This window comes from Sinocyclocheilus rhinocerous, unplaced genomic scaffold (genome assembly GCF_001515625.1).
Source record: "Sinocyclocheilus rhinocerous isolate Xijiao unplaced genomic scaffold, SAMN03320098_v1.1 scaffold795, whole genome shotgun sequence".
Taxonomy (NCBI): Eukaryota; Metazoa; Chordata; class Actinopteri; order Cypriniformes; family Cyprinidae; genus Sinocyclocheilus; species Sinocyclocheilus rhinocerous.
In genome coordinates, this window is record NW_015630361.1 from 1,347,572 (window position 1) to 1,362,466 (window position 14,895).

At 36.5% G+C, this 14,895-nt stretch overlaps 2 protein-coding genes across 2 annotated transcripts in view; one reads left to right on the forward strand and one right to left on the reverse strand.

The window, feature by feature from the left end:
• The first annotated feature begins 34 nt into the window (after nucleotides 1–34).
• Nucleotides 35–14,895, forward strand: part of snta1 (syntrophin, alpha 1) — a 31,040-nt gene continuing 16,179 nt past the window's right edge. The window contains exons 1-2 of the mRNA XM_016552650.1: nucleotides 35–368; nucleotides 9,497–9,682. Coding sequence (XP_016408136.1) covers nucleotides 101–368; nucleotides 9,497–9,682 — 454 coding nt within the window. The 5' untranslated portion in view covers nucleotides 35–100. The remainder of the gene's footprint in view (nucleotides 369–9,496; nucleotides 9,683–14,895) is intronic.
• On the reverse strand, nucleotides 4,480–7,347 carry LOC107740272 (toll-like receptor 13). Its single transcript, XM_016552652.1, has one exon. It carries the CDS (start codon nucleotides 7,345–7,347, stop codon nucleotides 4,480–4,482), a length of 2,868 nt encoding a protein of 955 aa, XP_016408138.1.

The window sequence follows — 14,895 nt, forward strand, 5'->3', positions numbered from 1 at the left end:
GAGAGAGGGAGAGAGAGAGAGGGGTTTGGTTGGTGAGGAGGAGGGGATAAGTTGAGTTAGGACTCCGCTCCTCCGCTGGTATCCCAGGAATGTGTTGATCATGGCGGCCGCAGTGAAGCCCGTGAAGAGCGGACTGCTGGAGCTCCGCGTTACCGTGCACCACTGGATCCGTGTGCTGGCCGCTCTCAGCGAGGACTCGTTCACCGTGAGCCCCGGAGACACCGCCGATGAGCCCGCGGCCGGTGGGGCTGTTAACGGCGATCCGGCGAACCTCAGCGCCTCCCCGGTACCGGACACCATCACGAACGTCAAACGAACCGTCAGAGTCACCAAACAAGAAGTTGGAGGACTCGGAATAAGTATCAAAGGTACGAGAACTCGTTTATATTCGGTTATTAAAGTGTTCTTGGATTACTTAAACTTATTCTTCGTGAAACAGTTACTTTGAAACTGAGGAACGGTTTGATCCTTCGGTTCAGTTATGAAGGTGGAGAATATCTATCTATCTATCTATCTATCATAAATATGTCTATCTGTCTATCTATCTATCTATCATCATCTTAGCTTCTTGTACTATGCATTAGCAAGGTATTCTTTTAAATTTCCATTGTAAAGTTGTGGTGCCATATACTTGTGGTACTGAAAATAATGCCATGGTTTTATATTGGTTTTTCCAAGAATACTATGGTACAATGTCCAAAATGTCTACACCCCCCCCAATGGTATAATAATACTTTTGATATTTTTTCTATCTCATACCATCAGTGTACCATGAAAATACTATAACACATTCATTTCAGTACATGGTACTATCATCTGGCACTTTACTGTCTAACTACCCTTATGAAAATGAACCATTTTACTACAAATAAATCCAAAAAACCATGGTTACTATACCATGGTAAACACAAATTAACCATGGTTTGGCTACACTAACTATAGTTTAACCATGGTATTTATAGTAAAACTGTGGTTAAACAAAAGGTAATCAATAAGCCAAAAAAACATGGTCACTACACTTTTACTACAATAAAACCATAGTTAATTTTTGTAAGGGTTTTGTATAGCACTACAGTAAGATACAGAGATTTTTTAGAGTTTCTAATTCTCAAAACTTTGACAATTGTCAAATTAAGTGACATATCAGTGGAGGCCTTGGAGAAACATCATTACATTTGACCATATCAGTTGTGATGTTTTATTAATAATCATTTGCATAGATGTAGCGAGTCGTTGGTCTGGTTCTGAAATGTACGGATCGTGAATCACGCAGTATGTGTGTGTTCTCGGGGGAGGACGGTGTTTGCACCCTAATGTCGACAGCTGACCGAAGAATTACCCATCATGCTCAGCCTGTCACTGGCTTCAGATGAAAGCTGTGGAACGAGAGCAGAGAAGAGTATGGTGCTGTTTATTTTAGGGAGCCAGAGAGGGACGACCTTGCCTTGAGTCCGAAGTGCAGTTGTACATCTATATTTACTGTGGTACGAGTCTTTGGGCCTGAACACTTTTGGAAACCCCTTGAAAACACACATGAAAACTTTTCTACTAAGAACCCTTTGCTTGGGTTTGTATTGTTTTAATTTGTTGCTAGCCAGAAATTAAGTGACTAGAATTTGTTGAATTTTATTATGGATATTTTGTCAAGTATGCATTGTATTCTCAGCATTGCCACAAGGGGCACTTTGGCCTAAATGATCAGATTTTCAATTTCTAGAGATTTGAGGAGTAAAAAACAAAAACACAACAAAGGAAAATATCTAAATAAGACATAAATCAACACCCAATAGCGTAACCAAATTATAGTTATTAAATTTCTGCCTTGTGACTTTAAGGGCTCCTTGCAGCTTTCCGCCAAAATAAATTAACTTTAAAAAAAAAAGAAAAAAAAAAATCGAATTCAAAATATTAATGAAAACTATAAAACTATAATAGTATCTAATTCATGCTAAAATAACACTGGTTTAATGCTTGAAAATGAAGAATTTAAGACATAAATATTAGTACTGTGATTTTACTGTTATACTGTAAAAAATGCTGTTATTTTCTTAAATATTCCATTTTACATTTTACACTGAAAGAGTATTATTACAATGTAATATTTCATTTGGTTTAATAGTTGTATATATAATATATAACGAGTGCCTCGATTGTAAAGCACAGCAAACCTGGAGCGCTTTAAATGAAATGATTTTAAATCACACTTTTTATCAGAAAAATCGCAATAACGTTTTTTTCACAAATGAGAGATGTACGCTGAGATCCAAAAGCCTACACACATTTTGATTCAACATTACACTAAAATTCTTATGCTGATAATGTAATTTGTAATTAAAACATTTGTGCTAAAATAGAAGCATTTCCTCGAGTGGACTCGGACCTTTGAACACTGTATTTGCAGAAGAATGATGCAATCAGCGGAAGGTCATTGCATTTTAACATTGGTGTGTTTGTGCAGGACGTCCTGGCAGGGACTGCAGAGGGAAATGATTGATAACTTGCTGGATCTCAAGCGGAGAGAGCCCAGAGGTTGCCAACAGTATCTGGCAGGAGCCAAGCTCCCAGCCGCATGCGTGTCCCATGTGTCTTCAAAGGTCAAAAGGTCACTAGAATAGAGGGTAATTAAACAAGACCACTTCTGATACATGCTGAGGATGATGATGATGAGGAAGAAGCTGCTGGTGATATTCCACTCGTGAGCACCACCACACAGTCTCTTTAGAGCGATATAAAACCTGGAACCACATATAAATGTTTTATGGTTTATACTCAAAGTGGTCATTTCACATGCCCTTGATTTTCTAGATGTGTGTTTAAAGTACAAGAGCCTTTGAGACCAGCGACACCAGCTGTCTGATGCTCATTGGAAATTTCATTCAGATGCTCGTCTCCTCCAAGAGAACGCCACAGACCGAACCATCATTGACTAAAGAAATATGTGCGTCGGTCTAATATTTGGAGCACACCCCAGCTCAAGGATGAAGGCGATGAAATTTTGATTGGTATTACAGCGTTGCCCGTAAATCACATCAAAGAGCACATCAGTAGTCAAGATTTAGAGCTGGTTTTTGATGCAGTTGCTGTGTATTTTGCAATGAACACTCATTACTTTTCAACTAGTTTCATTTTAAGAGTTTTTGTGATTTATGTGATTAGTGTCCTTTGTGTTTGGACAGTACGATATTGGAAAAAAACTTGATATTTTGATATGAAAAAATACAGAAATTTTCTGGAGGTATTGAAAAGCTATATTTGGAAATAATGAATCATTCAAAAACTATTTTGTTTGTTTTGTTATTATATAACACTTTTGGCCCAAATTGTCCTACCAAAAAGCACAGCAAACCTAGGTCTTTAATTGCATTTTTATTTTATTTTTTAAAATTGCATTTTAAATAATTTTTTCAAGAAAAAAATTGCAATGTTTTTGTTGTGGAGTGCATCTGCATCTGCATAGGAATAATAATAATAAAAAAATAACAAGTAGAATTTTATCTTATAGTGCAGTTGTAAAATTACAATACTAATATTTACATCTGAATTTGGGTTGCTTTTGTTGCAGAGCACATCTGAAAATAAATATAAAAAGCTGAAAAATTACTTTTTACTCTAAATACTTTTTATGTGACCCATCCTCTTAGATTTTAACGAAACTTAAAAAAAAAATTTAAAAATTTAATATACTCTAACCAACTCAAATCTCTTTCGGTAACCTTAAACTGTATTTTTCCACCTGTCTTCACTATAAAATAATAAAATGATTTTATTGTGATTAATTTAAAAAATATTCAAAAAATTTATAAATATAATGCAATAATACTTTTCTAGTGTAAAATATAATATATATATATAATAAAATAAAATAATTAGTATTTAATAAAAATAATAAAAAATATTTTATTTTATAATAGGCCTACAGCTGTAAAATTGCAATAATAAAATGTACATCTGAATTTCTGAATTTTCAAATGTTATTACATCAACTATTATTTATTTTGGCAGTTTGCCGACAAATAAAGTTATGCGCTGCCATTTTCAGAGTGAAGCGCGGCACTGTGTTCATTTAGACGCATACAGCTCATGATACAGTGTTTCAGCGTCTCAGAGTGCCTCGATTCACAATAAATTAACCAAGCCGTTCTGAGACATTGAAACATTGTATTGTGAGCACAATCTTCATTCTGAAACCAGCAGCGCAAACAGTATACTCAATTTGGTTATTGCATTAAGCCATATCACAATATCAGTTTTGATATATCGTGCAACCACAATTTTGACACTTATAGTATTTTATAGTTTAATAGACCAGCATTAATTGGAGGGAATAGTTAGAATGGGAACTGGTATCCTCAGTTGACTAAAATGTGGCAAAATATTTAACATTAATAATTAAATGCAGATTGTGATCATTTACAGACCAGTTTTTACATGAAGCATTTCATTTAAATAATTAATAATGCAATCAGGCTACATTGATCTTTAAATACAATCTTCGTCTTTTCCAGAAAGGATCTGTCTGTCCTTCATGTCCTCTTTAGACTCAATGGCCATTTTGAGTTTCTGCCAGAACGCTCGAGTATCTTCTCCAGGTTTGGGGCGCCGTAGATACGTCTGCTTCTTCACCAGCTTGCGCATTCGGTAATACGGCGAAAGCTGGTGCGCGGGAATATCCTCGAGAAAAACTAGAACCAAAACGTCTTTCTGTTCATCAAAAAGTCTGAAGCTGGCCACCTGGATCTCATGTGAACACCAAACGCTCTTCAGGTAGTTGTGCGTGATCAGGCAGACGGTTTTGCGGCTGTTGTATATTGCGTCCACGATGTTGTCGATAATGGCCTTTCCTGGCTGGAAGTCTCGGTGATGAAGGCACAATCTCAAGCCGTGTTGACCCTCAAGTTTGGGCACAAGTTCTTCCAGAACCCATGGCTCTTCTTGAGCATTGTACGAAATGAAGGCGTCATATTGGAAATCCAGATGATTTAATGTTTGCTTCCTCTTTTTGTCATTGAGGAAAGCTAAAAAGAGGTAGTACGCATAGACCAGCTGCCATTTTAGAAAGTGGTAGATAAATGAAATGACTAGAGTGAGAATGACAATGGAAGAGCTGTAGACAAAGCAGATGAAGTCGTAATTCACATTGCAGGATTCAGTGTTGAAGGCCGCCAGACTCTTTCCGCTTAAAGAAAGGGGATAGCGACATTCGTACATGTTCAGGTAAAGCACCTGCGTTTTATTGTTCTTGACGGCCCAGTCGATGAACCAAGCGTTACTACAGTCGCACGTGAAGCTGTTGTTTTGCAAGTCAAGCACTTTGAGTTGAGGAAGCGATTGGATGACGGTTTGGTTTATAAATTCAAGGTCATTCGTACTGGCTCGCAAGATCGTCAAACTGGAGAGATTTGCGTCGACTAAGAAGTCCAAGGACTTAAGGTGAGTCCGACCCAACGTAATCTTATTTAGGCCTGATATTGGCTGGAAAAGCCTGGACGTCAAGGCATTCCTGTTCGCAAGATTATTACTTGTCAAATCCAAGTAAGTAAGCTTGGGAGTGCAACTAAATGTGTCCACATGTAAATTCTTGACATTAAGGTTCCCAGCATAAAAGACTTGCAAGTTTTTGAGACCTTTCAGGAAGTTCGAAGGGATGTAGTTTAAGCCTCGACGTTGACTGTTAATCTTCAAAACTCTCAGTTCAGTTAACAGCATGAATGGTGGACTTTGTAGCTCCTCTTGAGTCTCGTATGAGATGTAATTGCAACTCAGATCTATACTCTGTAGGTTAGGCGTACCATCGAACACAGCATGGTTTTCTAGAGTTCTTTCTGTGATTTTGTTAGATGCAAGATGCAAGTCTGTTAAATTTATCAGTCCTGCAAAAGCATATGGATAGATATTTAATATTTGGCTATCTGCGAGATGCAAGGTCCGAAGGGAATCCAAAGCTTTAAAAGAGTGACTTTGGATGGCACTCAACTTATTGTTATTCAAATCCAGGTATTGTAAGTTTTGGGGGCCATATGTAAAGGTGCCACTGACCGTTAACATACGATTGCTGCTCAAAATGAGCTCTTCGAGATTTCCTAAATCCTTAAATACACATGCCTTAATTGTCACAATTTGGTTCTTGTGCAAATAGAGTTGCCTTAACTGCGTCAGATTCGCAAAATCAGAGCAGTCAAGATTTTCAATGCTGTTGAGATGAAGGTCGAGGACCCGTAAGTTGGGAAGAACCTGAAGAGTGTCGTTCAGTTGCGTCAGAAGGTTCTTTTGTATTCGTAACTCTGTCAAGTTGACTAGATGATCGAATGACGACTTATAGATTCTCGATACTCTGTTGTTTCTTAGGTGCAACTCATTCAAAAGTGCACACGGTCTAAACATGCGATCGGTAAGTACAGAAAGTTGGTTGTCCTCCAAGTGGAGACCCCTCAGACTAGGAGAACACGCCTTCTGTAAAAGCGTCTCCACCTTGAACCCCTTCAGACCATCCAGTGCCATCCAGGTCACAGAAGGGAAATTCTGCATTATATAACCTAGCTGGTTTTCTTCAATGTGATTCCTACTGAGGTTGAGAGTCTTAACTGTGTTCAGGAATGCCTTGTCTAGAATAAACCAATCGGAAGTATCGGTCTGGAAGCAGGTTGACAAGTCCAAGTACTCAAGATCAGGAAAGATGTTTTCCGCCATCTTGAACACTGTCAAGGGATTCATCGACAGATCCAACTTTTTCAAACCAAAGAATGCCGATGGGATGTCGCTTGAGTTGAAAACTCTGAAGCTGTTCTTTCCCAAGTAAAGTTCCTCCAGATGTGGTACTTGAAGAAGAGGATGGAGTTTGGAAATGTGCTTTAACTTGTTATTGGTAAAGTTTACGAGCCTCAAATTCGAAAGTGTCGCAAGTGACTGGTTTTCAATCGTCTCTATGTAATTCGAGTCGAGTCTTAAATACGTCAGATTTGCAAGACCGTTGAGCAGTTTTGTGGTCACCGTTTTGATTTTATTGTGGGACAGGTTGAGCTCTTCCAGGTTTGTTAGGTCACTCAATGCATTGGCGTGTATTTCATATATCCTGTTGTGAGATATGTTTAAAATGATCAGATTTGAAAGTCTGATGAAATCCCATTCAACGATCCGATGGATGGCATTGTAGGAAATATCCAGATTGACAGTGTTGTGGGGTAACGGTGAAGGTGTTTTCCTGTAGCCCATCCTGTTGCACAGCACCTTCAGATGGCCAGAGTATTCAAAGGGGAAATAAATGGTGCAGTTACTTAAAGAAAAGCCATCGGTCAGGGTTGTGAGGACGCAACAGTTCAAAACAAAGAGAAACGCAGAGCTTTGCTTCATTTTGATGTTTTCACCCTTTACTTGCAATGTGAAATCTGAAAAAAAAAAAAAAGTCTGCAATGATTTCGAAGGGAGATAATGAGGCGTGTACAAGACCTTAAAATAGGAATAGACTTATTTATTTCTCAGTAGGGATGTAACGATTCACTCAACTCACGATTCGATTCGATTCACGATTTTGATTTCACGATTCGATTCGATTCACGAGTTTCCTGGTTACCGCTGTAAACAAAGCAGCGCTGCGCTTATGAACTTTAATATGCATTATACAGAGGCAAGATGAAAAGAAAAAATACCATCTAAACTTTTATAAAGACAGTAAGTTCCCCTCAGACATACATTCATATAAACTCCTACACCTAAATGAATCGTGATTTGTTTAGTATCTCAACTGATTTGAATCGTCATATATTTGAATCAATTTTCAACCGGTTAATCGTTACATCCCTATTTCTCAGTCTTGATTGGTTGTCTCAGACAGCGCCTTGGTCTTCCCCTGTAAGACACATTTTTTGTTTGAAAACACACTATTCTTTAACATTTTAATATGACCACTTGTCTAACGTCTTGTGATTTGCAAAATCTCTTATAGATTTAGGATAGTGTGACAATTATGCATGAAAGTCAACAAAAAGACCAATTTGTTACCATAACTGATAATAATACAGGGTTTCTGCGCGTCTTAAAAAGTCTTTATTCGCCTTTCCATAAACTAAGGCCCTAAAAAGGTCTTAATAAGAGCAGAAAGTATTAAATTCATAAATTCATGGCATTACATGTTGCATGTTATTTTTTTAGCTTGTTTTCTAATACAAATACAAAATATTTGTATCTTGTTTTCTAATACAGTACAAATTTCTAAACATCCTTAAATCAAAAACATTTACTTGACATCCATAATGAAGATATGAAGTCTTGTTTTCTGAGAAATAATACAACACAATATGTTCCTTACATTTTCTTTACTTGGTTTTAAAACGGTCTTACAGTTCTAAATGTAACTTCATTAAACCTGCAGAAACCCTGTCGTGTTTTATGTTTAATTTGCAATTAAAACTAATTAAGTTGGATATATTGTAAGCACTTTTTTTTTTGTAAAAATGTAAACTGCAATTTGATCAATTGTAAACATTTTTTAAGTTATCTCATAATTTAATTATCTCACTGAAATATTTGTTTTTGTGCAATTAGATTGGCATACCATGTCTTAAGAGCACTTTGCCACTAGTTTGATTTAGTATTACAAATATAAGAAAGAGATCCCTACCTTGTTTGTCTATATTTCTCAGTAGCAGCATGACATGCAACCTAATATATCAGAGAGCTAGAACAGTTTTAGAGGAAGAGGCTATTTGAGTAGTTCCCTCTGTTTTAATGCCGAACTTTGAAGGATGTGACGTCACTGCCGTACTATCTACGTGTTTGCAGGCTTCTTCATGATTTCAACACCACAGATTGTTCTTCTTTGCATCACATGATTTAAAAAAAGACCGGTTAGTCAGCAGAGGCTTTCTTACTGCATTAGGAGAGGCAGTATGTGTAAAAATAAAAACTTGGTACAGAAATTTATCGACAAACAAAATAACTTCTCAAATATATCTTTTAAATTGCACATCGCATAGTTTTTTCATTATATGTGACCCTGGACCACAAAACCAGTATTAAGTCGCTGGGGTATATTTGTAGCAATAGCCAAAAATACATTGTATGGGTCAAAATTATCGATTTTTCTTTTATGCCAAAAATCATTAGGATATTAAGTAAAGATCATGTTCCATGAAGATATTTTGTACATTTCCTACTGTAAATATATTAAAACTTAATTTTTGATTAGTAATATGCATTGCTAAGAACTTAATTTGGACAACTTTAAAGGCGATTTTCTTAATATTTTGATTTTTTTTGCACCCTCAGATTCCAGATTGTATCCAATCCTAACAAACCATATATCAATGGAAAGATTATTTATTCAGCTTTCAGATGATGTATAAATCTCAAATTTGAAAAATTGACCCTTATAACTGGTTTTGTGGTCCAGGGTCACATATGATGGTCAATTTAAACATTCATCTTTGTGTTTTCAGTTAGCTTAGTGTGTAGTGTAATGCCATTTAACACAAATGTGTGCAAATGTATTTTGTGTCAACAGGTGGTAAGGAGAATAAGATGCCCATCCTGATCTCAAAGATCTTCAAAGGACTGGCGGCGGACCAGACGGAGGCTCTTTACGTGGGCGATGCGATTCTGTCCGTCAACAGCTACGACCTCAGAGAGGCCACTCATGACGAGGCTGTTCAGGCCCTGAAGAAAACTGGCAAGGAGGTCATTCTGGAAGGTAAGACGGAGCCGATTGTTTGACTTTAAAGAATAGATCAGCCAAAAATGGTTTTGGTTTACATGTTACATGTATTTTTTGTGCTATCATTATTTTCTTGGAACACAAAAGGTGAATGTTTATGTTAATATCCTGATCATTCTTTTACATATAATAACAGTGGGCTGTCAAGCTCTGGAATGAAAAAAAAAGCTTGCATGTTTCTCTTCTGAAGTCATACATTACATTAGTTTGAGGAACTGACCCAAATTTTAACTCATTATGTGCTGGAAATCATGAAGGATCAAACCTACTGTAACTGTCCTGAACGTCTGAATCATGAACAAATAGTTCTTCTTTTTTTCGTTTTAGTTTACTTTAACTTGAAGTACTAAAATAACTAAAAATAAAAACTGAAAATAAAAACTACATATTTAATTAAATGTTTAGGCCTGTTTGGAGAGGTGTCCGGAGTCTCCAAGGCAGAGCTATTTAATGTACACCTATCTGCAGAAGGTTGACTGAGGCTGAGATTTCTCTGGGTTCCCTCTGCAACTGCTTTGGAGATGCTGCTCTGGGCTGGCTTGTTGCGCGGCAGCTCAACGGTCTTGATAACAATGCTAGGCTGTTGTTTGACATTCCACTATATATTTAATAATAAATAATAAAAACTGATTTGAGTACAGCTATAGTAGTTGCCAAAGCAACAATTCTCATTTTTGTTTAGTTTAACTTGAAGTACTAAAATAACTACAAATAAAAAACTGAAAATAAAAACTACATATTTAATTAAATATTTAATATTTGTGTTACTTGATGCGGAAAAAAACATTAAGTGAAATTAAATATAATATATATATATTTAATAATAAATAATAAAAACTGATTTGAGTACAGCTATAGTAGTTGCCAAAGCAACAATTCTCATTTTTGTTTAGTTTAACTTGAAGTACTAAAATAACTACAAATAATAAATAAAAACTATCTATACCTATTTAATGAAAAAATATGAAAATAAAATCTCATTCTAAATATTAGCAAAAAATCTATCAGACTTTGAATATAGAATCATATTAACCACTTATATGATATTTTTATGGTATTTTTGTCATTTTGGAGCTTGAACCACTCGTTCACTTCAAACCTTTTACAGCATTACACTCTTAAAAATAAAGGTTCCAAAAGGGTGTTTTTGCAGTGATGCCATAGAAGAACCATTTTTGGTTCCCAAAGGAACCTTTCAGTGAACAGTTCCTAAAAGAACCATTTTGAAGAACATTTTAAAAATCTAAAGAACCTTTTCTGCATTCGAAAGGTTCCATGGATGTTCAAAGTTGTTCATAGAACCATTGATGCCAGTAAAGAACCTTTATTTTTAAGAGTGTAGAGCTGGCGTTGACCAACTTTCCTTTTTTAGTTTGCACACTGTTTCCACTCTCTCTTTCTCTTTAGTGCATGGGTCAGCAACCCTTTTGACATGAAGTGTTCAGATGGGAAACCATCAGACCTTAATAACTACGCACAAGTGTTTGGAACTAAAACTGAGCATGAGTATATCAGTGAAAGATAATTACATTAATGCACATCTTTAAAAGGCTTGATGGAGTCCATAATGGAAGATGGGCTGTATAGTTTTTATGAGCCTGCACGTGTGTGTGAGATCCCCGTAATGCCATATCAGCATTTTAGCCCCTTTAAGAAGGCTCTTAAGCGCCAATGATGCAGGAGTGAACAGGGTTTGCATGTAATGATGCTCTCAGGTCCTACTTATGAGTTCAGAATTCATAATTACGATGAGATGTGCCTTCAGAGATTTTTGGACTGGATGTTTTGACAGTTTCATATTGCATTCTGTCTTTTTTTTAAATACTACAATCACAGAAAGCTTTTTTTTTTAGCACTGTAGCACAAGATAATGAAGAGCAAATGATGCACATTAGGCTGTGTGCTTCAAAAATATTTTTCCTAATATTTCTGTTTTGTTTTTCAGACAAAATATTTACACATTTTATATTGTTTTAAATATACGTTTATGTACAAGGCTTACATAATTTGGTTAGGTTTATGAAACAAAAAAGAAAACAATTTGGCAATAAGGTTAGAAGAATAATTATAATTAATAATTACATTTACATTAATAATTTACATTTATGCATTTAGCAGACACTTTTATCCAAAGCAACTTAGAAAAGAGGAACAAAATCAATACTTAAATAATTAGGTAACACTTTACAATAAGGTTTCATTTGTTAGCATTAGTTAACTATATTAGTTAACATGAGCAACACTTTATTGAACACTCTCTCTCTTACACACACACACACACACACACACTCTCTCTCTTACACACACACACACACTCTCTCTCTTACACACACACACACACTCTCTCTCTTACACACACACACACACTCTCTCTCTTACACACACACACACACTCTCTCTCTTACACACACACACACACTCTCTCTCTTACACACACACACACACTCTCTCTCTTACACACACACACACACTCTCTCTCTTACACACACACACACACTCTCTCTCTTACACACACACACACACTCTCTCTCTTACACACACACACACACTCTCTCTCTTACACACACACACACACTCTCTCTCTTACACACACACACACACTCTCTCTCTTACACACACACACACACTCTCTCTCTTACACACACACACACACTCTCTCTCTTACACACACACACACACTCTCTCTCTTACACACACACACACACTCTCTCTCTTACACACACACACACACTCTCTCTCTTACACACACACACACACTCTCTCTCTTACACACACACACACACTCTCTCTCTTACACACACACACACACTCTCTCTCTTACACACACACACACACTCTCTCTCTTACACACACACACACACTCTCTCTCTTACACACACACACACACTCTCTCTCTTACACACACACACACACTCTCTCTCTTACACACACACACACACTCTCTCTCTTACACACACACACACACTCTCTCTCTTACACACACACACACACTCTCTCTCTTACACACACACACACACTCTCTCTCTTACACACACACACACACACACACACTCTCTCTCTCACACACACACACACACACACTCACACACACGCTCTCACACACACACACACACCCACACACGAGCAGCTCAGACTCTTACAGTGGTTTCTATCTCAGGGATTTACTCTCTTCTGCTTAGTGAGTTTTCTATATGTTTGGTTCTGCCTCCTTCAGCTTTCCTCACACATCAGCCATTACATCTGCTTCACCACTGAGGCATTCAGTCCTGCTTGATTCGTTCGTACTGGATCATACTGTGGATGTGGAGAATAATCTCTCAGACACACACATTTAACGTCTGATCAGGTTTACTTGGCCTGTTGTGTTGATTTCTCTGACACTTTTCTGTCTTTCTGTCTGTCGTTCTTGTTGAGAGTGGGAGGATTTTCTCCTGGGACATTTGAATCAAACAAATCAAGCATGAAGGTTTGTGACCTTCAGCTGCTCCAAATTTACTGGCTATAAAATTCATCATTCATGGGAGAATATGTGGGTTTGAGTTCTTGTCTAGCTGAGAAGGAAGGATCAGTGAAGGATCCTTTCTGTGGAGAATCATTGTGAAACTTCTGCAATCTCTCGCCTGATTTAAAGACGAAAGTAAACAGAATCCTTCTGATTCCACATGTTAACACCGTGTCCAAACCAGACGTGACACGACATGCTTCCAGTGTTAAGTCATGCTTCTGTTCTGTTGTAAAAAAAAAAGTAAATGCTGCATGCTTGACAAAATCACAGCCAATAAGAATGTTTCATATTTAATATACTGCAAATATAATTTTCACTCTATCAATTTATGTTATCATGTCAAACGTCTATTTGTTGAATGTTAAACACAAGAACATTTACGAATGTTCAAAAGTTTGGGGTCAGAAAATAATACTTTAATTATTAAATTGATCAAAAGTGACAGTAAAGACATATTTCAGATAAATGCTGTTGTTTTGAATTTCCTATTTCTCAAAGAACCCTGGAAGAAAATGTATCAAAATACGTAGCAACTGTTTTCAACATTGATAATAATCAGAAATGTTTCTTGAGCAGCAAATCAGCATATTAGAATGATTTCTGAAGATCATGTGACACTGAAGACTGGAGTAATGATGCTGAAAATTCAGCTTTGATCACAGCAATAAATTACATTTTAACAGATATTCACATAGAAAACAGTTATTTTAAATTTTAATAATATTTCACAATTTTTGATGTATTTTTGATCAAATAAATGCAGTCTTGGTGAGCAGAAGAGACTTCTTTCTAAAACAATACTTAATCTTACTGACCGCAAACTTTTGAACAGTATAGTGTAAGTGTGCATTATATTCAGAGTGAATTGCTAGCATACTGTTTACTCTAATAGTATGTGATTATATAGAACAATATTAAACTCTTATACAGTAATATATGTTTAATGCACTTGACGTCCATTATTTAGCATTTTTAATGCAATTAAAAGTGAGAAAATCAAATCAAATGCATTGCATTGTGGGATGCAGTATGCTGTGATCATGTGCTAAACATTTTGGCGAATGCATATCATCCAAGTATTCCATGCATGTGTAATATTCACAAACTGTATACAGTATACTACAAAAATAGCATGCTATTCTGAACATATCGCTCGTCAAATGCTGAGATCCTCCACTCTGCGGCTGTGCAGAGACGCAAACTGAACGCATGACTTCATTCCAGGTCAGATCTTCATACTTGTGGCCAAATTGAATAGTTGCACTTAACCAAATTCAAATCATAAGCACTTCCAGCTGTTTTTACGGCTTCCAGTCAGGAGGAGAAATTGTGCTGTGTTTCTGGGATGATGAAAGCGTTTCTTTCCAGATTATTCAGATGTTAATGAAATGGAAAGTATGCATTAGCTACTTGATCCAAGCACACGCTGCTTATATTAAACAGTTTAAATATGGAAACACACTGACGCTCTTTAACAGTTTTTTTCAACCGCTTACACACATTTTCAAAACTTTGCCTCTTTTTTTCAAAACTTTACACACAAATGCATGAATTGCACACAGAAAATGCAAAATGCCTCGCATCTCTTGCAAAACGAAGCATTGCATTCAAAATATCACAAACACATCTCAAAAGCAAACATTTGCAAACAACTTTTCCATAATATTAATTCCTGTTAGATTTT